The following is a 24,552-nucleotide window of genomic DNA, read 5'->3' on the forward strand; positions in this document are numbered from 1 at the left end:
TTTCCAGCTTGTCTTCGCGACTCTTGCAACCATCAAGATAGCACAACCCAGCCGCATAAATCCGCCAGTGCACAGTTGTAACAGCAGGAACGCTTCGCTACCACCATCAAACAACCCTCCTCCAGCATTGATCAACTGATCAACTCTCCACCCACAGGAGCACCCGCAGGAGCACCCACTCAACTCGCAGTTCCAGCAACTCCAAATACGATACCAATGTTTCGCCATCTGAAGAGTGGAATGAACTTCATCCTAGGATGGCTCCAGACAGTAGCAGGGGAGCTCACGAGATGCGCGCAGCATAGCACTGTTTATACCGTCCTCCACCCCGTCGACGATAAGACCTGCTTATCACACGCAAACGCTTATCAAGTCCCGCACAGACTCATGCATACCGTACCATACTATTCTGCTGTCGCCTTAAGCCATGTCCATCAGCCGCCCAAGGCCCTCAAACCCCCAGACCGCAAAGAGCTCCGTGTGCGAAGGCACATCCTGGCGGGCCACAAGGCCTGCGCACCGTATGCATATGTCTCTGGTCCTCATAGACTCATGTGCACCACAAAATACGCACTGACCTGCCGCCTCGGACTAGTCTTCCCAGCAACCAGGGATTTCTCGATCGATGAAGCGGACAGAGTGTAGTCGGCGTTATATTGAGTGAAGTCAGACTATGGCTTTTGACGTCCGAAATCGATTATCGGTGCCTTGCAAAATGTACGAACCCCTAAGGCTGGTCGATAGGATGGGTGACAGTCAGGGTGACAGGGCGCAGGGCAGAACGTGGGGTACTTTAGTGCACCAAGACAATTAACCACTCACGTATGTGCCCTGCATGCTATACTGTGGTACATGCAGTCACTGTGCCAAAATTCAGGAGGGTCCGTACATTTCGCAAACGATTGTATCGGTGCTTGCCAGAACGTATGCACCCACCTATCTTAGTACACAATTGGAGAGCTTAGATCTGATTGGCTGGCGCGTTTGCGGCTACATTAACAGTATACGTACCCTGAATATGTGGGGCAGCGATGTAGTTCATGACGTCGAGCACATCTGCAGCTGCCGTGAGAGGCTGTAAGCACCTGGGTCAGGGTCTGACACCTGGTACCAGGTAATGCTTCACGGTACCTGTTGTAGAGTAGCCAATAAGATACAGGCGCATTAATCGGAAACATCCATCTCGTCGCTCCCTTTGGAACATGCTGGCCCTTCAAACTAATCTGGATAGGCGCCCAATTCTTAGCGTACGCGGCCAGAGCACGCGTGTCGAGATTCTCAGTCTTGAGCGTCTGTGTTGCCGTGTCGTTGAGCTGAGCCAGGTACGCTTCGCTCCGCACTCCATTGTCGTGCGCAGGGAGCAAACCGCCGGTTGCTTGGAGTTTCTGGCCATCGGCTACGGGGTTGAAGACACCGTTCAGAGAGGGAAAAATGAGATTGACGCGTCCGACACAAGCCGAACAGACTGTAAGATCTTCGATGAGAGACCCGATTGTTGGGTCAGAAAGGAAGTGCCATGTCCGTGTTGCGGTTGGCTTGCTTCCGCTTTGGGCTTCGGGGTCCTGCGGATTGAGGTTGGGACATGCACCGTCTTCGTCGGGAGGTAGTTCGGCTACGCTGCCCAGGAGGGTGAGATCTGACGCGCCTTGTGAAAAGAGCCACAATGTCGCAGCATGGTTCCAGCGATCAGAAGAGTCACATCTTGTTGCCACGTCCTTGGGCTTGGGAGAAGCTCGGAGATGCATCTTGCGTATGGTGTGTCGCGGAATGTTGCATTGTAACAGCTTGATCAGATGTCAACGTCCGGAAAAGTCTTCGGCGTAGTGATTTAAAACCAGTTGGTGTGTCATGTCTCGTAATTGTATCGAGGTCAAGGCGCGAATATTGGCGGCTGCCGTTGCTGCTGGTTAACGAATGCCGAAGGCCTGGGTGGTAAGCTGGCTTCACAAGGGGCATTGTGGGAAGTGTTTTTGGATGAATTGAAAGCTCGCCAAATTGCTTGGTGGTGAACAGCTTGCTAGGAACCTCCAGGGCTTCCCGCTGTGCGCGGGTCGTACGCGGAGTCACCCGCACAGCCTCACCTACCTTTGTGAGGCTGAACAAACCGAGGTGATGAATACGAGGACCGGTGAGAACGTTATTCCACCATGCACGAGAAGGAAGATACGGAGATGCCACGCATATGCAGCATTAACAAACGCGGTTGTCGCGACATCAAGTAACCAGTTGCATGTTTCTTTTGAGAGTTCAGATCAGCAAGTTGTCCGCAATTTAGCTTGCCTGTTCTGAGCTGAGCTGGTCGTAAGCTCGAAAATATGGTTCGTAGTGACTATCAGCGATAATCTGGCTCAACACATTGGTGGCTGACGGTAATGTGAAAGTGAGGTGGAGTGGAGAAAGAAGAATGGAAGGTACCCGGGAGCTTCTGGCGCAGGGTCGCTGCAGGGCACCCACCTCATCGCGGAGCCGAGCTGTACCTCTAACTCCCCGCAACTTCTCACGTACAGACATCTACAATCGACTCGGTCAGTATTGTCTTGGGGGCATACATTGATCCTGCGTTGATGCACACTTCCTATACAAATCGATAAGGTAATAACGATGGGGCCCAAAACCAAAGATACCGAAAGAATGATCGCGCAACACGCGTCGCTCAGCACCACTGCCACATCTTAACCGACTTGACAGTCATGCCGCGGTCATTCCCCTCACCCCACGTTGGTAACCACTGCTCCTTCGCGTTCCAGAAATCCCTTGCAGCAGATGCGCTGCCATCAACCCATGGCTTGTTGTACTTTCCGTTACTTCAAGATCGTTAGCATTCGATTCTTCGATGTTCGAGATCTGTAGAGGGACTCACTAGAACCAACCGTTTTGAGCGCCGACTGCGACTTTGAGACTCAAGTAGAATTTCTGATCGAAGGGTGCAATAGGGTTGCCAGCCTCGAGCCAAGGATTGGTATAGAGTTGGCCATTGCTATTGGACGTGCCCTGGAATTTGCCCTTCTCCCAGAATGGCTCCTTCCCCTTGAACCTGAGGTCGAACACACGGTATAATCTGTTGTCAACATACATGAAAATGTAGTCTGTGGTCCACTCCAAGCCGAATGTGAAAAACCTGTCGGTGAAGTCGAGGCGATTAGATTTGAAGAAAAAGGTATCGTACGTGGTCATGTAGCCGTCATGCTGAGGATCGGGTCCCCAGTGAAGGGCCGAGGTGATTACGTTGCGGCCGCGAGGATATGTGTAGTTGTTTCCGCGCGTTTCTGCGATATCGATCTCGCCGGATGCGGGCCACACGCCGTAAACTGAATCTTCGGGCATCATCCCTAGGAAACGTAAGAATTGAAGTAGTAGTTGGGAGGTCAAAACATACAGATAGCAGGCCACAACCAATCGCCCCTGGGCATCTTAGCAACGACCTCGACTCGTCCGTATCTGATGCTCTTTTTGCCTTTGGTGGTAATACGTGCGGATCGTGCTGGCGGGAGGATATGGCCGAGTGTAACGTTGGATTTGATTGAGCACATCTTCACGTCTGTAGATGTGCAGGTCCCGTCGCTGCCTGCAGTTGTAAGGTTCAGAGTGTAACCGTCGAGCAGCTGTGCCTCGGTGATATCCGTAGAGTCGGTGGTCAAGGTCGGTACAATGTGTAAGCCTTCAGCATCAACAAACACATTTTGTGAGTCGTCTGTCGTCCAGCTGAACTCTCCATTGCCGAATCTACCGGTCTGTGCCCATGTTAATAGTGCTTGCCGCTGCGTCGATAGGCCCGTACCTGAATTTCGTAGCTCCAGTTATCACGGCCAATGGCATCGAACTGATCATCCATGATCAGGCAGTACTGCTAGGCGTTAGCGAGTCCGCAAACACACTGGGTAGGATTGTGTACCTCGCCTATAGGGGTAGCAACCCAATACCCGTCCCACAAATAGAAGAAAATCAGAACCAAGCCAATTATGAAGCCTGTGAGCATGATGGCGCTGTTGATCCGCTTGGGTCGCGTCCAGCGCGGGTCCTCAAGCCATGGCTTTTCATATCTAGAACACTTTAGCATTGATTTCAAACACAATCGCGTATTGCACATCATACTCTCCGATCAGCAAGGAGCTTTTGAACTTGTATGGCGGCTTGCCGGCTTTCCCTGCCGTGGGAGCGTTGGCCGCAGATTTTGACTGCTCTTGGCGATGGTTGATCTTCTGTGCTGCGGTTGCGGTACTGATCGCCTCGGTTAAGGGGAACTTGAAGTTGGGATCTGTAAAACCCATGTTGCTGATGAAGGAAATTTGACAGCTCGCTTAAGAATTGTCCGTACTCAATGACGATGAGAGTCTCGAGGCTCGCTCAAGTAATGATTGAACAAGGTACCGCACAGGTACCATGCACTGCTCAGTTATGGACTGATGTTTGAGGCTGTCCGCCGGCTGTTAGTGAGTTGTTATCGTGAGATAGTGTGGCAAGTCTTGTCGTGGAGGGAAACGTCACATCTCAGATGACCGCTAACCCGGGTAGCTACGTTGTACCTGCCGCCAAAACAACATGATCGCAGTTCCCTTAAAGATTCAAGCAAGCGAGCGCGTCTGCATGTTCTGCAAGCTATCGGTAGTCTTATACGTATGACAGAATGCAGGCCCGCGCGTGTATCATACCAAACCACGGCGCAGAAATGGGCCGTATACCTCGGCGGACTATTGCTGACCGAGCGATTCGGGCGCCATGGGTCGTTGGTGTGGTGAAGTGAGAGTGTGCCGTCCGTGGCTCGATTTCCTTTCTGGCGTATGAAGCAGGCACGTTGGCGCCAGAGGTTTACAGGCTTGTCAGATTGACGACACTGATGGTGCCTACCGTTTGAATCGGCCACTGACATATGTCGCACACTGCGTTTCCATCCTTCTCGAGCTTTGCATTCCCACGTTCATCTGGCAACTCGCGCCCATCATTCTTTTGTACCGATCACCACCGCATTCTTACTGTGTTTGCAGGTTCTCGAGGACTCTCAGGCCTTCATTTATGATGTCGTCCGAGCCAGGATACTATGACTCTGGGTCTCCGGCCTCTCCACAATCAGACTCGGGATATGCTACATTAAATTCAAGCTATAACTCGAGCACCGTCAATTCGAGTTATGCATCGCCCACCTTTTCCAATGAGCCTGAAGGCCCATTTGGCTCCGACAGGAGGAGTGAAGCAGGTTTACAACATGGAGTCACCACTCCTAGCCGTGCCGGAAGTATCAGGGGTGTCGCCAGTCGTCCTGCTTCTGCCGATAGGGTAAAGGTGGACGAGGAAACCAGATATCGCGCGGTAAGTTTTCGTGCTCTGTGTCCGCCAGAGAACCATATAAGAACGAGGGCATAGTGGCTAATACCTTGGCAGCTCGGCAGGCATCTCTATACCAAGGCATGCTCGATGCGTTGGATGGAGCCCGGTGTCCCACAATCACTTGCAAGATCCGGCGTCTTGATCAGGAGAACGAACGGTGATTACGTAGTCGAGCCCAGGAATATCGATCAAAGGCTCCTTGCTGCGGTGCAGAGGATCAATCCAGGAGTTGCTTTGACCATATCCACCGACGGCATCGATGCGGTATTCGACATGTTAGGGGAGGCCGAGCGCTTCACATTCAGCAACGGCTCGCATATACAGACCGTCGAGTCCTTGGATGCAATCGCTCACTCGGTATCTGTCAAAAAGTTCCAGTATGCAGCGCTCGTGCGTCAGGAACGGATGGTGTTGGTCTGGCATGACGATCTTGGTGCGATTCTATCGCAGGCCATTGACATTGAGGCCAGGATCTCTGGACTTACATCGGGCTCAGCAGAAAGTCCATTCGGTGAGTGTGACAGTGGCTTGGAACCTTACGCATCTTCCATCCACGCAGACTCGACGGCGGGCTTGTCGATAGGAAAGGAAAAGGATGCCGAGATCTACGTTGAGGAGATGGACGACGACATGGACTACAACATGAACACGGTCAACTTTGGTCCTGATGAATCGCTTTCTCGTCCGGCGATCTTCACAAGTGCCATCTACGTCACTCTGGGTGTCGTCCTTATGAGCATCCTCGTCTTCGGCTTCGGTAACCGCGCCCTCCTTATCCAGGTCAAGGTCGACCACTTTTATCCCCGCCTGGTCCTCATCCTCTCCGAGCCTTTCTTCTTCTGCCTCGGTCTTTTCTTCGCCATCGTCATCTTCAACAACTGTTTCCAACTTTGTGGACCCATGACGGAGCTCAAGATGAACAGTCGCTTCTACTCAGCGATCAAGCCACACTTGGCCCAAGCTCGAGCTCTCGGGTTCACTCCGCCTCCAATCACTATACAGATGCCTATCTTTACCGAGTCGCTCGAAGTAGTCATTAAGCCAACAGTGGCTTCCTTGCAAGCGGCCATATCCTATTACGAGTCACGAGGCGGCACAGCTCGTATCTTCATCAACGATGATGGTATGTCCCTCCGCTCCGAAGTGGACAATGTACTGTTCAAGGAATTTTACATCAACAACAACATCGGTTGGGTGGCCCGTCCCAAGCACAACTTCAATGGTTTCATCCGTGGGGGAAAGTTCAAGAAGGCGTCTAACATGAACTATGCTCTCAATGTTTCCGTTCGCGTGGAACAGGCTATGCAGAGGTCCATCGATGACCTGTGCGAGAAGGGCCTCGAGAACCTTGCTGTGGACCAGGAGTCGGAGATATACGAGGATGCGTTGAGGCAGGTTCTCGAAGCTGATCCTCGCGCCAAAGCCGGCGGCGATATACGCATAGGAGACATCATTCTGCTCGTCGACTCCGACACAATTGTTCCGGAGGACTGCTTGATGTATGGTGCGGCCGAGATGTTCCTCTCTCCTGAGGTTGCGATCGTCCAGCACAGCACGGGTGTGATGCAGGTTTCGTGGGATTGGTTTGAGAACGGTCTTGCCTACTTCACAAACCTTGTCTACACTACCATCCGTTTCGCGGTCGGAAGTGGCGAGACGGCTCCCTTCGTCGGCCACAACGCCTTCATTCGCTGGCGGGCAGTACAAGATGTCGCTGAACCCACGAATGACGAGGGCTATGTTCGATTCTGGTCCGAGAGTCATGTTTCCGAGGACTTCGATATGGCGCTTCGCCTGCAGATTAAGGGAAACACCATCCGTCTTGCCAACTACCACAACGGCGGGTTTAAGGAGGGCATCTCGCTGTCCATTTTTGATGAACTCGATCGTTGGGAGAAGTATGCTTACGGGTGTAGTGAGCTGGTCTTCAACCCTATACACACCTGGCTTTTGAAGGGCCCCTTCACCCCGCTCTTCCGCAAGTTCCTAGGTGCAGATCTGCAGCCCTCGTCCAAGATGACCATCGTCGGTTACATCTCATCTTACTACGCTCTCGCGTCTGCTGTCCCTCTTGGACTTCTCAACTACTTCTTGATCGGCTGGTTCAATGGACGACTTGACCGGTTTTATGTCGAATCCTTTCAGAGTTAGTGCATATCTAAAGTCCCATTCTGAATCACACTGACACCTTGCAGTCTTCGTCGCACTACTTGTAGTCTTCAACCTCATTTCCAACATCTGTCTTGCTGCCATGCGTTACCGTCTTGGAGAAATGGGCCTGTTGGCCTCTCTCTGGGAGAATTTCAAGTGGATGCCGTTTTTCATGGTCTTCTTTGGGGGTGTCTCCTTCCACCTCCTACTCGCCATCTGCGCACATATGCTCGGCATCGACAAGACCTGGGGCGCCACCGGCAAGGAAAAGGTCAACTCCAGCTTCTTCGAAGAGGTCCCGAAGATCTGGAGACGGTTCAAATGGATGTATGCTTTGATGCTCTCAATTCTGGGCGCCATGATCTTCTTCGGCTGCTTCGCACCCCGTGGGTGGGACATCAAGGGTATAACGAGTTGTGTACCCATGGCTGTCTCCTTGGCTATGCATTTGCTCTTGCCTCTTGCCTTGAATCCTTCGCTTCTGGGGTTCAACTACTAAAAGCATTCGAACGAATCGCATCTCCGTCATATCGAGAAGAGTGATGAGGGACTGGCTAGGTGGGTGATCCGGATTGACGACGCCCTCGTCACAAAAGCCATGATCTGGACGTCTTGGCACAGTGCGCTTTGTGAAAGGATTCAATAGGATAATTGAACAATTTCTGAGTCTGAGATTCCAATAGATACTGATAGCAAGTGATGCAGAGCGACAGAGAGGAAACGCAGGAATTATGCGCTTTCCGGAAAGGTTGACGGTACGGAGCTTAGCGCGTTCCGGCTTTCACAGTCACCGGCGACCGCATATGCAGGCTCGAACGCCGAACTTAAACACCGCGATATCGGCACGATGATGCGCAGCGCAAGACAAGCAGTACCTGCGTAAAAGCCTCAGTCAATACTTTAACATTAAGTCCTCTGTGGAAAGGTGCAGCGTTGTGCGCCGCTCATCGATTGTGTGACGTCAAATGATTACAAAGCCTCGAAGCCATCATACGCCCTACGAATCATCGTGCCGTTTGACCAACATGAACTATAATCCCGTACCCGATTTTGGTATGGCATTTAGAGCCTCTTAATCGTCCCTTCGAAGGTTCAAGTGACCGAACAGGTACCAGCAAGGTCCAATGTCTACTCCTGCGTTGTCCATACGCGGGACTACGGCAAGTGTCAACTACCCCAAAGACTTCGTAAGCCACTTCCCTTACTTACTGTTCTCATCATTGACACCATATACAGGCATTATGGAATATCATCTCCAACCTTTGGGATCCTGAATCGAACCCCGACGGCTATGTTTCCCTCGGCCTCGCAGAAAACGCGCTCATGCACAACGAGCTGCGCGACTTCCTCAACTCCCAGAAACTATTGGATCCTCAGGCTGTTGGCTTCACCTACGGCAGCGGCCCCTACGGATCCAAGAATGTACGAGCGACCATTGCCAAGTTCATGAACCACCACTTCAAGCCCGCTAGACAGCTGCAGCCAGACCAGGTTCTAGTCACAAATGGTGTGTCTGTCGCTATAGAACATTGTGCCTGGGGTCTTGCAAACCCCGGCGAAGGCATCCTACTCGGACGCCCATACTACCGCGCCTTCCTCCCAGACATCTCCATGAGAACCGGCGTCAACGTGGTCCCAGTATCTTTCGGCAGCGCAGATCCATGTAACATCGACTGCGTCCACGCCTACGAATCTGCGCTCCTCAGATCAAACGAACAAGGCATCCCAATCCGCGCGCTCATGTTATGCCACCCACACAACCCCCTCGGTCGATGCTACTCGCGCGAAACCCTCATTGCTTTGTTACATCTGTGTCAGAAGTATAAGATCCACCTGATCAGCGACGAAATCTACGCCCTGACAGTCTGGGAAAACACCATCGACTCCACCGGCCCAGCACCCATCCCCTTCTCATCCGTGCTCTCTATCGACCTACCCTCCATCATCGACCCCTCGCTTGTGCACGTCTTGTGGGGTATGAGTAAGGACTTTGGGGCCAACGGACTACGACTCGGCACTATCGTTTCGCCTTCGAACCCGGCATTTATCCAGGCGTGTCGCGCGTGCGGGATTTGGTCAAGCCCGTCGAGTCTGGCTGAGAATGCTGTGTGTCATGTTCTGAACGACAAAGCGTTCGTGGAGAGTTATATCAGACTGAACAAAAAGCGTCTCTCAGTCGCTTACACACATGTCATCACTGAACTGAAAAATAACGGGATTGAGTACAATCCTGGTGCGAATGCGGCGTTCTTCGTGTTGGTTAATCTGGGGAAGATGTTCAGGGAGAACTTCACAGCGGGTTTCGAAGAAGGGCAGTTGGTTGACGATGTAGGGATTACGGCGAAGGTGCACGAGCGGCTCATGGCGAAGAAGGTATACCTGGTCGACGGCGATGCAGCAGGCGTAGAAGAACCAGGCTGGTTTCGACTGGTGTTCACGCAACCGCAGGAGCTAGTGAGCGAGGCTATTGGGAGGGTTGCTGCTGCGCTGAAAGCTTGAGGATCCCCATGCAGAAAATTGTAATGTTAATATGGGCTTGCACTTCTAGAGCCCCCGCAGGCATGGAAGGCAGTCTGGTACATAGAAGGGAGAAGATAGATCTAAATGACTGTGCTGTCGAGCGAAGCTTGGCCGTCGAACTAGGGACCTTTCGATGACAATGAAGCTATTGCAGTCTATTGTGGTAGATCAAGCACACCAAGCAGAGGATGCAACCTGTGGGTGCGCTTCAATCTACATCAGAGTTGAATTGTGCATAAGTGGAGTTTATACGAACTCCAACACATGACCGCCCCACCTAGAACCCATAAGCGCTAATCCAGCCTCTTACATAAACCCTTCACCCTCTCCAACCCCTAACCGATCCTCAACACTGGCCCAGAGCTATGCATTGCAAACCCCCTGAATGCAATGTCTATTATATATATAATGATATTAATTTATCAAGTAACTATCAATCAAACAAGCGCAATCTTCGGGTTGCATCCCTCCGCTTGGTGTAGTTGGTTTATCACGTTCGACTGTAATAGCTTCATTGTTATCGAAAGGTCCCTAGTTCGATTCTGGGAGCGGAGAAAACCATTCTTTTTGCGGATGGGCTGGCCACGAGAGGCAGGAGCTGGAGCGCTGACTTTTTGCTGATATGTGGGGCGAAATTGTGAGTCGGACTCGGTCGGTATGTAGGGTGATAAATTGCCGTGGACTTTGTGGTTAGATGTAACTGGATGACTTGGTCGACAGAGAAGTAGATGTAGTATGGTATGGAGTTTTGCTTTTACATTGTATTTGGGGTATCTATTCGATTGTGCGTGGACAACTTGTTCGACATGGCGCTCCAGAAGCTGGATTCAACGTGCCTCTTCGCTCCTTGTTCATGCAGCTCTCTGTTTGGGTGTGGCTTTTGTAGCTTGACGTTCAGCCTCGCCGTCTCTTCGTGCCGTTTTGCACTGCTGTGCCGTTAGCTCTGCGTTCATCTCCACTGACTGCCACTTCGTCATCGTTCATCCATTCCCGTCCAGCGCCGGGGCTGCGGCGTCTAAACTGACCAGCGCCGACTGCGACCACCTCATCCTCGCTGTCGCTGTTCTCGATATCCAAAATTACAGGCATCATGAACTCCGGCTCTCCGTTCACGGCACCAGACTCTGCAGCTGATCCCTTGACCTCGATGGTGAGCACGTCGACTTCTTCGTCTTCCTGGTCGAGACGACGCTTGTGTAATTCTTCGAGTGGCTGAATGTCGAACTCGTCTTCACGCTCGATGTACTCGACGTTCTCTTCAACTTCAACGAAGTCTGGTGCTAGCGCAGACCAACGCTGAGGCTGCAGTATAGACCAAAGCCAGACACGCCCAGAGTCGACACCAACCGCCGCGACGAACGGTCGGGAGGGATGCCACTCCACAACTGACAGCTCTTCCTTTGTGCCTTCCAGAATCTTGACCAAACTGCCTTGCCCTCGTTCCCAAACGTATATATGATGGTTCATCCAAGTGGAAGCTGTAACATATTCGCCGGACGGGCTGAATGAGACATGGTTCCAGGATAATCTCTGCACCAGATCCTGGAACCTGTGTTCAACCTCGAGCTGAAGCGTGTCGAAGTCGAGTTTGGGATCGCTGAAGTCGGGGAGATGCAGCGTCCGTACTATCCTATCGCTTGCATTGACCACAATGTTGCGCCCAGAAGGAGTCAAACGAATGTACACGATAATGTTGTTGGTAACTCTGAATGAGTACTTGACCTCGTGTGTTTCTGTGTCGATGATGTTCATCCACCCTTTGTTCGTTCCGGCAATGACGTGTTTTCCAGAGGGCGTAAAGAGAGTCATCGTCGTTGTTTGCTTGGCATCTTGCGCATTCTGCTTCTCTGTTGCGTTCTCGCGCTCGACCTGGGAGCGGCGGGGCGCCGATGGGATCTGGTGCTTGACGGGCACTTGTTCCGTCATGTCGACAATGACAGGCTGGTCCTCGAAGAGGGCGGCGACGAAGAGCATGTGGTTCTTGGGGTGCAGCTCGGCGATGAAGATGGCAGCCTCGAAGCGGACAGTGCGCACTCTAGAGCCATCTTGCAGGTCCCAGAGCACACACTTCCAGTCCTGCCCAGCGCTGAGGAGATAGCGATCGTTGGTGGACCAGCTCAGCGACTGCACCTGGCGCGTGTGGCCGCGCAGTTTGCGGGCGACGCCATTGGTCTCGATGTCGAAGATGACTACTATACCGTCATGCTATGTGGTATTAGCTTGGGACAGACCGTGTTTCGCGGAGTATGCCTACACGTCCAGAGGCAAGCAGGTCGCCGCGGTGGCTGAAGCGAATGGATGTGGAGTGACCGCTGCCTGCATGTTGTGAGCTAAGTGCACCGAGGCAGCAGACGCAGCGCACTCACGTAGACGGCCGGTGATGACATCGGGGCAGTCCTGTGCGAGGACAAAGGGGTCGATCAGAGACAGGTTCATCTTCAAGGCGGCGCGGGGTGCAGTGAGGTGCCGTGCTCAGCTCGCAGCATCTTCGAAGCCGGGGCTGCTGTCCATGCGCGCAGGTGAAAGACAATGCACGTGTCGCCATGTTGGATTTGCCTTTGTTGCTCTGCGCAGAGCAACAAGGCGCTAGTGTGGCTTGGCGCTTCGACTCGCCGCTTCTGCCTTTGTGCCAGCGCCCTTCACCAGCACGCCCACCCACTCCCACCACCGCCCCCCCATCTCTTCGCGACCGTTCTGCCCCTCCAGAGCGCGTCTTTCACCTCCACCAGCACGCCCGAGTTCACCGGCGAGCTCCAATCGCGCGCGCACGACGCCCGCAGCAGGCGCGACCGCAGCGAGCCCCCGAACCCGAGCTGCCTCCGCCCCCGGGCGCTATTCTTCGACCACATCACTTCCAGCGCGCGCGGCGCATTAGCTCCATCTGCGAGCGCGGCCACCAGGCGCATTAGCTACTACGGCACATTTACACACCTCCTAATACGCGGACGAGGAGCCTGGAGTGGCTATCCGCAGACGCCTTCACCCGGCCGCCTAGATCGATAAAACGATCCCCAGCGAAATCCCTTTCCACGAACGCTTCTCAATACCGCCAATATGCCGCCCGGCGCGCCAGCAGTATCGAAATGTCCGCTCAGGACCATCAAGGAGATCCAGTTCGGGCTGCTCTCCCCCGAGGAGATCAAGGCCATGAGCGTGGTGCATATCATCTACCCTGAGACCATGGATGAGGACAACAAGAAGCCCCGCGAACAAGGTCTCAACGACCCCAAGCTCGGCACCATCGACCGCATGTATTCGTGCGCAACGTGCAAGGAGGACATCCAGGTCTGCCCTGGGCATTTTGGCCACATCGAGCTGGCCACTCCCGTCTTCCATGTCGGTGAGTGCTTCCTCTACTGACTCTGCATGCACGTGTGACTGACACATGCAGGTTTTGTCGTCAAGATCAAGAAGATCCTTGAGACGGTGTGCCACAGCTGTGGCTTGATCCTCGCTGATACCGTAAGTCTTCCTCGTGAAGACGAACTTTCAGGCGTTTGACCTTCTTGTACTGACTGCCACGCTAGAACCATCCGGACTGGGATCAGGCTATGAAGACCAAGGATGCGAAGCGGCGATTTGACAAGATCTGGCGCATGTCCCGGACACGGCGAGTCTGCGAACAGGACACCACTGAGGAGGACCCGAAGAAGGCCCGCCGTCCCCACGGCGGTTGTGGCAATCCGCAGCCTGACACCATCCGCAAGGAGGGTCTCAAGCTCACCGGCACGTGGAAGCAAAAGAAGAAGGATGAGGATGATGGCCAGGGTGACCGCAAGGAGGTCATTACCCCGCAGACGTCACTCAACATCTTCAAGCTGCTCTCCGACGAGACGCTCCAGATCCTCGGTCTGAACAAGGACTACGCTCGTCCCGAGTGGATGATCCTTACCGTTCTGCCTGTTCCTCCACCACCAGTTCGCCCCAGTATCTCGGTCGACGGCACAGGACAAGGTATGCGTGGCGAGGACGACTTGACATACAAGCTGGGCGACATCATTCGCGCCAACAGTCGTGTTCTGCAGTGTATTCAGGACGGCTCACCACAGCACGTTCTCACAGAGTTTGATACTCTGCTCCAGTACCACGTGGCAACATACATGGATAACGACGCAAACGGTGTACCACAGGCCATGCAGAAGTCCGGCCGTCCGCTCAAGACTATTCGTGGTCGTCTAAAGGGTAAGGAGGGTCGTCTCCGAGGAAACTTGATGGGTAAGCGTGTCGATTTCTCCGCACGTACTGTCATCACAGGTGACCCCAACCTTTCGCTGGACCAGGTCGGTGTGCCACGTTCGATTGCTCGCACTCTCACCTACCCTGAGGTTGTTACCAAATTCAACATCAGTAAGCTGACTGGGCTGGTGCGCAACGGTCCCAACCAGCACCCTGGTGCCAACTACGTGATCAAGGCCGATGGAGTACGTCTCGATCTCAAGCACAACAAGAACCTCGACGACCTGCGACTGCAGTACGGCTGGAAGGTTGAGCGCCACATCAACGATGACGACGTCATCATCTTCAACCGTCAGCCGTCCCTGCACAAGGAGTCCATGATGGGTCACCGTGTCAAGGTCATGCCATACTCGACTTTCCGTCTCAACCTGTCTGTCACGTCACCATACAACGCTGATTTCGATGGCGACGAGATGAATTTGCACGTCCCTCAGAGCGATGAGACACGAGCTGAAGTTCAAAACCTGTGCATGGTCCCTAAGCAGATCGTGTCACCTCAGAAGAACTCCCCTCTGATGGGTATCGTGCAGGATACTCTTTTGGGCGCTTACAAGATGACTCGTCGTGATGAGTTCTTGCCTATCGAGCAAGTCATGAATATCATGATGTGGGTGCCGGAGTGGGATGGCATTGTTCCGGAACCTGCGATCCTGAAGCCTCGTCCTCTCTGGACCGGAAAGCAGATCTTGAGCATGGCTATTGCGAAGGAGGTCAACATCGTCAAGCTCGACGATGACTCGAAGCCTGGACCATGGAACGATATCGCCGACAAGAGTCTGATGATCATGGGTGGCCAGCTCATCTTCGGACAGATCACGAAGAAGGTTGTCGGTGCTACAGCCGGTGGTGTCATTCACATCATCTTCAACGAGCTTAGTCCTCTGGACGCCGTAGGCTTCTTCAACGCCTGCCAGCGCATTGTGTGCTACTGGCTGTTGCACCACGGTTTCAGTATGGGTGTGGGCGACGCCATTCCTGACCCGGCTACTTCTGAGAAGATTGCCGAGTGCATTGCAAAGTCCAAGAAGGACGTCGAAGACATCATCCTCACGGCTACTCAAGACAAGCTTGAGCCGCTGCCGGGTATGACGATTCGCGGTACCTTCGAGTCGAAGGTGCAGAAATTCCTCAACGAAGGTCGTGAAGGTGGTGGTACCGCCGCTCAGAACAGTTTGAAGCACTTCAACAACGTTGTCAACACTGTCATTTCTGGTTCCAAGGGCTCTACCGTCAACATCTCGCAGATGGTGTCTCTCGTCGGTCAACAGGCTGTCGAAGGTCAACGTATTCCTTTCGGATTCAAGTACCGAACTCTGCCCCATTTCACCAAAGATGATTACTCGCCCGAGTCTCGAGGTTTCGTCGAAAACTCGTACCTACGCGGTCTGACACCTTCGGAGTTCTTCTTCCACGCCATGGCCGGTCGTGAAGGTCTCATTGATACTGCTGTCAAGACTGCCGAGACAGGTTACATCCAGCGTCGTCTCGTTAAGGCGCTTGAGGATGTCATGGTGAAGTACGATGGCACCGTACGAAACTCTATGGGCGACATCGTCGAGTTCGTGTACGGTGAGGACGGTCTCGATGGCGCGCACATTGAGAAGCAAAAGCTTGACATCATCACGTCTTCTGAAGCGAAGTTCGAGAAGACCTTCAAGCTCGACGTGGTCAGCACAGGAAAGCCCCCTATCCCGGCCAGCCAACTCGAGGTTGCAGCCGTCATTCAGGGTGACGTCGAGGTTCAGCAATACCTTGACGAAGAGTTTGAGCAGATCAAGATCGATCGCGAGTACCTTCGTGCCTTCATTGATGACGATGACAGCCAGCAGTTCCAGCTTCCTCTCAACATCCAACGTATGATCGAGTCTGCACAAGCACGCTTCGGCATCAAGCCGCAGCAAGACCGCAGCAACCTCGAGCCTATTCAGACTATCACCAAGGTTCGCGAGCTTTTGGATCGCCTCGTGGTCATTCGTGGTGATGATGAGATCTCCAAGGAAGCACAGGCAAGTGCGACCTACCTGTTCAAGTCGCATCTACGATCTCGTCTTGCATTCAAGCGCCTTGTTGTTGAGTACCGTCTGAACAAGAAGGCCCTGGATTACATTCTCGGCGAGCTCGAGGAACGCTTCCTCAAGGCTGCTGTCGCCCCTGGTGAAATGGTTGGTGTTTTGGCGGCCCAGTCTATTGGTGAGCCTGCCACCCAGATGACGCTCAACACTTTCCATTTTGCTGGTGTGTCCTCCAAGAACGTTACGCTCGGTGTGCCCCGTCTCAAGGAAATTCTCAACATTGCTGCAAACATCAAGACACCGTCTATGCTCGTCAGGCAGCAGGATGCAGGCGGAAATCAGCAAGCTGCCAAGCTTCTTCGATCCCGTATCGAGCTTACCACTCTGCGCTCGCTTACGCACGCTGTAGAGCTGTACTACGACCCGCAGATCAAGGAGACGCTTATCGAGCAAGACGAAGACATGGTTGAATCTTACTACGTCTTTGGCGAGGGTGAAGAGAACCTCGAGGCTCAGTCCAAGTGGCTGCTTCGCATCGTTCTGGATCGCAAGAAGTTGCTCGACAGGGACATCTCTATCTCTGAAGTGGCCAACACCATCAAAGAGGAGTTCAAGCCTAACTTGGCTGTCATCTTCAGCGACGAGAATGCAGACGAGCAGATCATTCGCGTACGATTCATCTGGGACGGCAACCTTCAGAAAGACGAGGATGACGAAGACGAGCGTGATGAGCGATGGATGCGAAAGCTCGAGAAGCATCTTCTCGACGATGTTACCCTTCGTGGTGTTCGGGGTATTGAGCGTGCTTTCATTCGAGAGCTGAAGGTCGTTGCCGAGAACGACGATCGTTCCTTGATCCTTTCTAAGAACGACCCTCGTTGCAATGAGTGGGTACTGGATACCACCGGTACCGCCCTGGCTGATGTGCTTGCCATTGAAGGCGTCAACCCTACCAAGACATACTGTAACTCCTTCATCGAAATCCTCGGTGTGCTCGGTATTGAAGCAGCTCGTGCTGGTCTTCTCAAGGAGTTGGGTATGGTGTTGTCCTTCGATGGTTCCTACGTGAACCATCGTCACATGGCGCTTCTCGTCGATATCATGACACAGCGTGGTCTGCTCATGGCTATCACTCGTCATGGTATCAACCGCAACGACACTGGAGCTCTCATGCGTTGTTCCTTCGAAGAGACGGTCGAGATTCTTCTCGAGGCTGCCGGTTTTGGTGAGCTCGATGACTGCCGCGGTGTGTCTGAGAACATTATGCTTGGTCAGCTGGCGCCCATGGGTACTGGAGAATTTGACGTTGTCATGGACAATGCCATGCTTCTCACCATGGTGGAGGACAACTCGAAGGTCATGGGCGGCGCCGCAGCTGCTGGAAGCTACCTGGACAGTGGTGCAGCTACCCCTTACGACCTGGGTTCACCAACATACGAGGGTGGCATGGGTATGGGCGGTTACGACGCCTCCTTCTCTCCTCTTGCTGCTGCAGGTGGCGAGAACCAAGGTGGCTTCAGCGAGTACCAGCCCAACTTCGACAACGGTGGCTTCAGTCCATTCAACCCAGCAGGCAGAAGCCCAGGCTACGCTCCGATGTCTCCTGGCTTCTCAGGCGCCAGCCCAACATCACCAGGCTACTCGCCAACCTCACCTGGGTACTCGCCTACCTCGCCAGGCATCAGCAGTCCACGCTTTGGTGCCACATCACCTGGATACGCGGCTACCAGCCCTCAGTACTCACCTACATCGCCGAGCTACTCGCCAACCTCGCCGGCATATGGCTCTCCTACTTCGCCATCATACTCCCCAACTTCGCCCAGCTACTCACCGACATCGCCGTCGTACTCGCCCACGTCGCCAAGCTACAGCCCTACTTCGCCGGCGCACCATGGTGCGACTTCACCACACTACAGCCCGACATCACCTGCGTATAGCCCAACGTCACCTGCATACAGCCCGACGAGCCCGCAGTTCGGCGCGAATAACGACAGGCGCTCGCCTGCTTCTCCCACTTCACCGGCATACAGCCCTGCCAGCCCGCAGTACTCTCCCACAAGCCCCACTGGCAACGCAGCGTACTCGCCTACGTCGCCCAAGTTCTCTCCCACGTCACCGGGTGCGGCACCATATTCGGCGTCTTCGCCAAAGTGGTCGCCTACTAGCCCGTCGTACTCGCCTTCGTAAGTGGCACCAATCATAGTTGTAGACTCCCCCATCTGCCTGCAGTTGCTGACTTATGTTAGGTCTCCGAAGCAGTAAAGGACTATCGCAGCCCTAAAGTATGAGAGTGAACGTGTTCATGTAAGCTAAGGTTCTTGCCTTGCTTTGTACAAAAGTTGTATTCGCTTCGCGGATGGCTAACTTTTGGTGATCCAGCAGCCCACTAGACTGCCTCACTAAAAGCTCGCACCACCCCACGGCCGGTCTCGTACGGCAGCTCCGATGCACACGGCGTTCCTTTCGCTAGGCCCACGTCAGCCACATCGATCCTGCTTCACGACTCTTACGCCGCTTTCCGTCTTTAATGTCTTTGCGCTTCTTTTAACCACAAAGAAACTGTACAACACCAAGCTGCGGCTCGATGCACAGCACCCAAAAACCTTTTTGCTTCACACGCGATATCTGCATCCATACTACATCATTTGCGGGGAGTTTTGGGCTTTTTGCTTATCCCCTACGAGACATAATTTGGGGCTTTGAGCTTTCTTTGGCATAAAATGCAATGCGAGGCGTTAGGAGGATCGAGTCGACACTGAAGTAGTGTCCTTTGTGCTTTGCTGTTTTAGGTGGATTAGATATCGATGCCCGTCAAATTGCGCATGGGGCTTGTCAATGCTTAGATCGATCTAGGATTTGGGGGAGGGGGAGAGGTAGTGCGAGTCTTTCGGGCCGCGTGGAGGATATAGACAAGTACTAAGAAATCGACACATCATTGTCATGTCTAAAGCTCGGCATGTTGTGAAAGCAGCAACACGTGTGTCGCCTACCTGGGTTGGAGTGTTGCGTAAGCGCAGTCGCCCCATTTGTCCGTTGCCGTTCTCGTACACGAACTCAACAACACAACACAGCCTGGCCACTCTTCGTAAGCACGGCTACTCCACCTATCGTTCGTCATCGTTCCTCTCTATCTCAACCTCGCTAACTCACGCCCCCTCTGGCGTGGACTCGATTCCTCCTTTTCCTGTCCTGGCCATGCGCCACACTAAAGGTCAGGATTACTCAGCCATCAATCTTGAGGTTGTGCCCAAGGGATGACTTTTGGGTGTCATGCCGCACTCAACCAGACTGGAAAATTTCGAGATAGGATCATCTTGGCGGGATAGTTCTCGTCCCCTGGTCTCACTCTGCCCACGTGTGGTGCACAGATCCTTACAACCTACGTATCGACCACGCTCTGCAGCCAGGACTCCAGGATCGGTCGGCACTCAACACTCAGATGGCAGCATTTGCCATCGTTGTGTAGCGATCGACTGGGACCGTATGATCTCCTACGCCAGTGAATACTATTGTCCGTTTTCGCTCTGGACTTACCCCCTTTGGTTTTTTCTCCGCTATTGTATCCAGTCTACCATGTTCGATATGCAAACTGTTCGCCTCTCTAGTATCAAAGTTCATCGACGAAACCGATGAAGGTAGCCAGCAGCTCCGCTTTGCTGCGTTCTAACATCTGCTCCATATGGAGACAGTCGGGTACATGAACCTGCGTCATCCGAGGTGACTAAGACATACTCCTTCGCCGTCTTTGAGGAGTCGTCAGTTCCCGAGTTCAATTACGATTGAAGACTGAGTTCGTTGGAGCAGTAGGTTGTATCTCACTGGTCGTTGAAGATACGAGGGCAGAAGTCTGGTGGCCGGGACTGATGGGTCGAACGATTCTAAAGGAGTACTTGAGGTTTGAAGCCCGCATGCTAGTTGTTCGACTGGACACCAGCATTGTCCGGTCTGGGTTCAACTTTGCAATCACCATCATTCGAAGGCTTGTGCTTCCACTAATGGTCCGCTTCAATTCCTGATTCGAGTGATTGACTGTCGAACCAAGGAGGTCGTACGGCTAGATGACGACAATGCATACTTGGCACTAAGTTATGTCTGGGGCACCCCTCAGCTTTACGATTCGACTTAACAGTCCCGTCGAAGGGACCGATATTCGAGGTCATAAATATCCTCAAACCATCTTGGATGCAATAGACTTCATCAGAGCAATTGGGCTTTTTGTACCATTGGGTTGACAGGTATTGCATACCGCAGGACGACACCCCGGAAAAGCGACTCCGAATCTCACAGATGGACCGAATATATACCAAAGCAGAAGCCGCCATCATTGCCACTGCAGGCAATGATCCTAATCATGGTGTGCCTGGTGTCAATGCTCGACAGCGACAACCACCAAGCTGTGCGACGATCAACAGACAGCTTTACATCATCGTCCCACCCGATCCAGCATATGAAATCAGGGCATCTAAATGGATCTCTCGAGCCTGGACATATCAAGAATGTGTCCTATCCTGACGCCGAATTATCTTTTGGAACCAGCAAGTCTACTTCAAATGTTCGGCAATGCACTGCTACAAAGCAATGCGGGCATTGGTACACTTATTTCATAGTGTCCTTTACATACAACTTTCGAAGTGGGACAAGCCGGGTCTATTTCCAGTCAAACCTAATCGTCGCACGCTTGCCGAACTCTTTCGTCACGTATCCCAGTACCAGACACGTGAGCTCTCGTATCCTAAAGATGTTCCCAATGGGATGCTTTGTATATTCGCAGCTTTTTGGCAAGGCCCGTTGGAGGGAAACTAGAGCAGAACTGAACAGCAAATCGTGCAAATTGCAGGCATACCGCTAACACTTACATCATCCTCTGTACACATGACCGGCTCGATCTGCAAACCTAACCTACCACTTGCAAAGAGACACGCAGTTCATTACCGGATTGGTTTGGAGGCTGAAGAAACCTGCTAAGCGACGGCCTGGGTTCCCAAGTTGGTCATGGACAGAATGGTATGGAGTTGTCCTGCCCCCCCCCCCCTCCCCCCCCCTCCCACGAAACAAACGGTTTCATCCCTAACAGCTACAGTATTCAATTCACGAGTCCTTTGGAACGCAGCCACGGTCAGTGGACCTGGATACATTTCTTGCACACCCCCAAATAAAGGCTCTGACGCTTAGCTACGTTCCCCAGCTCACAGTAGTTGGCACAACCGTCAAGGTGTACATCACGGTTGACGGGAATTATTTCGCCAGATACTCGACAGCCTTCTACAATACGACCGACACAGTCACTTGCGACTTCCCTGAATCCACAATGCCTTCTCCAGAACAAGAGTGCATGGATCACATCCTAGGACGGAGGCAACTCGTCAAAGTCGTAAACAGCAGTCTAATCCTCGCAGACGAGCACCTTTCGCTTCTGGTTCTGGTCCTCTGGGAGCAAGGCGGGAGGTGGGAACGTCTAGCTTTGATCGAGCAGTTTCTCCGATGGGAAACGGAATACAGATATATCACTGCAGGCGCATGGAATGCGGAAGTGTCTAGAACTTGCATAGTAGTAAGACCAAGGCATCTGAATGGTATAATTGAAGATGCTCAAAGACATCTGCACATTCAGATCTCTCACCGCACCTACAATGAGATTGCTACTATTACACAGATGTACCTAGCGAGGCTTTTGTGCTGGCGCCCTGCATGCAATAAAGCAGCTGTTGTGTAACTAGTAGTGCTAAGGCCACAACGTGAGCCGACATTGGGGAACGGGACTTCTGAAGATGGAGCACACTAGCAATGCAAAGCCCATTGGCCTTCATGAATAGGCCAATATCAATGCTCATCAAGGTCTCGGTGAATGAGACCTGAAAGACGGATCGAGTCTTGATGTGAGGTTGATTTGGTAGGCTTCTCGCGCCCACCCAAAAAAAAACACTAATTTACCTTCACAACCCAGATTCTTCCTCGATCTGCGCCACCCGACCCAGAAAAAGACGTGAGACCACAAGCGCCCACGCCAAAAAATATATTCACCCCACCACTACTCAATCTAAAAAAGATGTTTCCGTCACGGGGAATCGAACCCCGGCCACATCGGCACTTGCTAATGAGAGCGATGTATCCTAGCCACTTGTCTCTGTTAGTCAATGTTGGTGAAGAAGATGGTGATGTTGAGCTTACCTAGACCATAACGGATTGGATTGATAGAAGAATTGAATGCTATATATATTATATCCCAAGATCATAAGATAGTGTATAGGCTTGTTGGGGCTTGGACGGGTGTACATTAGCTAAAGGCCGGTAGACGCCGTTGTAGTTGGTTTGTCGGCGAAAAAGTTTGCGCTTGCAAGCATACCCGCTGCGGATGGGTGCCAGACTAGTCCAGCTGCAACTCCAAGCCTTATGGCAGGGCCCATGTTGTAAAAAGCATTAAGAAGTTGTGTGAAGACGTTCGGAGTTAGCAATAGCATATTCACAGCTCTACATACGCTGCTCGAACCTAAGAGCAGAGTGTACCACCCGGAGACTGTACATGAACTCACCCTAAGCCAGGCAATCCTCAATTCAGTCAAGGGCGCCTATAATCATCCGTAACGCCTAGTCCATGGTATGCACGACTAAAATCTCCCCATCCAGCTCCTTCCACGCCAATATAGTCCCGAACTTTCTCATGGCACGCTTCAATATCTCAAGCATCCTGTTGCGAGTGATAACCTCTTGCCAATTCACCACGTACCCAATCGGCCCTGAACTCCGCCCCTAATGTCTGTTCTACAGCACGACTTTCTTCGCGTCTCGCGGATGGCTCTCAGTCGGACAGTACGGGCACTTGAACCGCGCACCCTTGGACAGCTTGTCCAGCGATTCGCTGGCTATGACGTGGCCGCAGGGCATCATCATCGGTGGGTTTGCGTCTGTGGTCTGCTCTTTGCTGACTGGGCACACGAAGATAGAGTGGAAGTGGTATGTACTTGGTAATGGGATCTCAACAGGTAGTTCGTTCTGGGTTGTCCATTCTGCGCGCCTCTCTTTCATGATACTCTGCATTTTCAGCAGGTAAGGCAGGGCGATAGCGCCAGCTGTCGCAGCGATGAATAGGGGTGAATCTGCGCTGAGCCCAAGAAGGGAACAGAACTCGCGGTTGAAGGAGTGGGCAACCTCTTCCCAAGCAGCGTCGTTGTAGAAGTAGCGTTGGTAGGGTGAGTCTTCAACGTTTTCGTAGTAGGCCATGGCACCCATGAGGTGCTGAATCTCGCGCGCGTAGCGTTGCGAAAACATGCCAAAGGCTTGCCGTGCGTAATTCCAGGCGCGCAATGGGCCAGCGGGTTTGTCGTCCACGGAATCGTCCTGGTTCTGGACGAACAGGCAGATGAACTGAAGGCGGCAGAGCTCGAACTCGAGATTGCTGCCTCGCGCTTCCAGAATGTCACTCTTCTCTCGTGCCCACTGGATCGCGGGCTCGAGGTTTCTCTCGTTGCGCAGCTCGTGTAGGATGTGGTACATGTCCGCGAACTGCCGCTGCAGATTCTCCGAGTTGAACGTCCCTTCTGCCAGATCTTGCTCCCATGAGTCGGTTCTGGATGGATCCGGTGTGTTTAGTGTGGGCTCGGGGTGTGGTGGGTGTCGGTGTGCTTCCTCAACAAAGGTAGAGGCAACGTCGAACTGACCCTCTCGCAGAAGGTGCATGGCTATGGCGCGGTTGATCAGGGACGGATGTGAAGAGAGGGCATCGTTGTCGGCGCTGGGGAGGGGTTTGTCTTTGAACTTCTGTGGCGGTTGTTAGCATTGGTCCTGTTCCAGAACCCATAGTGATATAGCCTACCTTATCTAACGCTTTACCGTACTTATTCAGGCCAGAGTAGATAGGCTTCAGGTCCTTCTGCGCCGCATCCATGGTCTTCTTGAAGGGATCATGCAGCTTTGCAAGTGTCAACGGCGCCTTTGAGGGGTCTATAGCAATGCTGGTTAGCCATGCCTCCAGGTCACACGATAGGCAAACGAACCCGCCGCAATCTTCTCACGAGCTGCAGTGAGCAGGTCAATAGACTTCTGCACATCGTAGATGCTGGTCGAGAGGTTTGCGCTGCTCTCGAGGAGCTCTATCTGTTCGCGGAGGTCGTCCATGGTGGAGATGGTGGCTGCTCGCCGCAGCTGGCCGCTATGCTGGAGTGCTATTGGCGGTGTGAGAGAATGCAGAGCAAACGATAGCTGCTGTGTCGAGTGCGTCTGGCCAGCAGATCACATGCCACGGGTCCATGGCTGTTCTGCTGGCGTAGTTGGTTCGCGATAGTCGTGTCGAGCTTCGAGTGCTGGGGGTGGCCGG

At 53.0% G+C, this 24,552-nt stretch overlaps 11 protein-coding genes and 2 non-coding genes across 13 annotated transcripts; 8 read left to right on the forward strand and 5 right to left on the reverse strand.

Moving 5' to 3' along the window:
• Positions 1-57: 57 nt before the first annotated feature.
• On the forward strand, positions 58-820 carry BU25DRAFT_50610 (uncharacterized protein). The gene has a single exon (XM_033711909.1). It carries the CDS (start codon positions 217-219, stop codon positions 643-645), a length of 429 nt encoding a protein of 142 aa, XP_033561780.1. The 5' UTR covers positions 58-216; the 3' UTR covers positions 646-820.
• Positions 821-939: 119 nt separating this feature from the next.
• Positions 940-1,948, reverse strand: BU25DRAFT_410745 (uncharacterized protein). The gene has a single exon (XM_033706376.1). It carries the CDS (start codon positions 1,743-1,745, stop codon positions 996-998), a length of 750 nt encoding a protein of 249 aa, XP_033561781.1. The 5' UTR covers positions 1,746-1,948; the 3' UTR covers positions 940-995.
• Positions 1,949-2,653: 705 nt separating this feature from the next.
• On the reverse strand, positions 2,654-4,057 carry BU25DRAFT_468490 (glycoside hydrolase family 16 protein; the record flags this gene model as incomplete). The annotated part of the gene is made up of 5 exons (XM_033710733.1): positions 2,654-2,804; positions 2,861-3,329; positions 3,377-3,731; positions 3,779-3,847; positions 3,893-4,057. The coding sequence occupies 5 exons, from the start codon at positions 4,055-4,057 to the stop codon at positions 2,654-2,656; spliced, it is 1,209 nt and encodes a 402-aa protein (XP_033561782.1).
• A 956-nt stretch (positions 4,058-5,013) lies between these two features.
• On the forward strand, positions 5,014-7,972 carry BU25DRAFT_439989 (uncharacterized protein; the record flags this gene model as incomplete). Its single annotated transcript, XM_033709140.1, has 3 exons — positions 5,014-5,304; positions 5,377-7,468; positions 7,518-7,972. 3 exons carry the CDS (start codon positions 5,014-5,016, stop codon positions 7,970-7,972), a joined length of 2,838 nt encoding a protein of 945 aa, XP_033561783.1.
• Positions 7,973-8,503: 531 nt separating this feature from the next.
• On the forward strand, positions 8,504-10,060 carry BU25DRAFT_392782 (PLP-dependent transferase). The gene is made up of 2 exons (XM_033704671.1): positions 8,504-8,660; positions 8,710-10,060. The coding sequence occupies exons 1-2, from the start codon at positions 8,598-8,600 to the stop codon at positions 9,970-9,972; spliced, it is 1,326 nt and encodes a 441-aa protein (XP_033561784.1). The 5' UTR covers positions 8,504-8,597; the 3' UTR covers positions 9,973-10,060.
• Positions 10,061-10,460: 400 nt separating this feature from the next.
• On the forward strand, positions 10,461-10,548 carry BU25DRAFT_t71. The gene has a single exon. It is a non-coding gene; the product is annotated as a tRNA-Tyr (tRNA).
• A 160-nt stretch (positions 10,549-10,708) lies between these two features.
• Positions 10,709-12,498, reverse strand: BU25DRAFT_392786 (WD40 repeat-like protein). The gene is made up of 3 exons (XM_033704672.1): positions 12,360-12,498; positions 12,248-12,309; positions 10,709-12,198 (listed from the first exon to the last, which is right to left on the reverse strand). Exons 1-3 carry the CDS (start codon positions 12,427-12,429, stop codon positions 10,888-10,890), a joined length of 1,443 nt encoding a protein of 480 aa, XP_033561785.1. The 5' UTR covers positions 12,430-12,498; the 3' UTR covers positions 10,709-10,887.
• Positions 12,499-13,047: 549 nt separating this feature from the next.
• Positions 13,048-18,428, forward strand: BU25DRAFT_341324 (DNA-directed RNA polymerase II subunit RPB1; the record flags this gene model as incomplete). Its single annotated transcript, XM_033702859.1, has 3 exons — positions 13,048-13,333; positions 13,385-13,455; positions 13,521-18,428. The coding sequence occupies 3 exons, from the start codon at positions 13,048-13,050 to the stop codon at positions 18,426-18,428; spliced, it is 5,265 nt and encodes a 1,754-aa protein (XP_033561786.1).
• A 90-nt stretch (positions 18,429-18,518) lies between these two features.
• Positions 18,519-19,017, forward strand: BU25DRAFT_50687 (uncharacterized protein). The gene is made up of 2 exons (XM_033711910.1): positions 18,519-18,545; positions 18,624-19,017. The coding sequence occupies exon 2, from the start codon at positions 18,687-18,689 to the stop codon at positions 18,942-18,944; it is 258 nt and encodes an 85-aa protein (XP_033561787.1). The 5' UTR covers positions 18,519-18,545; positions 18,624-18,686; the 3' UTR covers positions 18,945-19,017.
• A 1,380-nt stretch (positions 19,018-20,397) lies between these two features.
• BU25DRAFT_50745 (uncharacterized protein) lies at positions 20,398-21,315 on the forward strand. Its single transcript, XM_033711911.1, has one exon. It carries the CDS (start codon positions 20,581-20,583, stop codon positions 21,088-21,090), a length of 510 nt encoding a protein of 169 aa, XP_033561788.1. The 5' UTR covers positions 20,398-20,580; the 3' UTR covers positions 21,091-21,315.
• On the forward strand, positions 21,140-22,103 carry BU25DRAFT_50751 (uncharacterized protein). The gene is made up of 2 exons (XM_033711912.1): positions 21,140-21,245; positions 21,322-22,103. Exons 1-2 carry the CDS (start codon positions 21,234-21,236, stop codon positions 21,952-21,954), a joined length of 645 nt encoding a protein of 214 aa, XP_033561789.1. The 5' UTR covers positions 21,140-21,233; the 3' UTR covers positions 21,955-22,103.
• Positions 22,104-22,291: 188 nt separating this feature from the next.
• Positions 22,292-22,373, reverse strand: BU25DRAFT_t72. Its single transcript has one exon. It is a non-coding gene; the product is annotated as a tRNA-Glu (tRNA).
• A 307-nt stretch (positions 22,374-22,680) lies between these two features.
• On the reverse strand, positions 22,681-24,529 carry BU25DRAFT_410751 (uncharacterized protein). The gene is made up of 3 exons (XM_033706377.1): positions 24,233-24,529; positions 24,052-24,179; positions 22,681-23,996 (listed from the first exon to the last, which is right to left on the reverse strand). The coding sequence occupies exons 1-3, from the start codon at positions 24,351-24,353 to the stop codon at positions 23,001-23,003; spliced, it is 1,245 nt and encodes a 414-aa protein (XP_033561790.1). The 5' UTR covers positions 24,354-24,529; the 3' UTR covers positions 22,681-23,000.
• Positions 24,530-24,552: the final 23 nt, after the last annotated feature.

The sequence above is a fragment of the Macroventuria anomochaeta genome (genome assembly GCF_010093625.1).
Source record: "Macroventuria anomochaeta strain CBS 525.71 unplaced genomic scaffold BU25scaffold_16, whole genome shotgun sequence".
Classification (NCBI taxonomy): Eukaryota; Fungi; Ascomycota; class Dothideomycetes; order Pleosporales; family Didymellaceae; genus Macroventuria; species Macroventuria anomochaeta.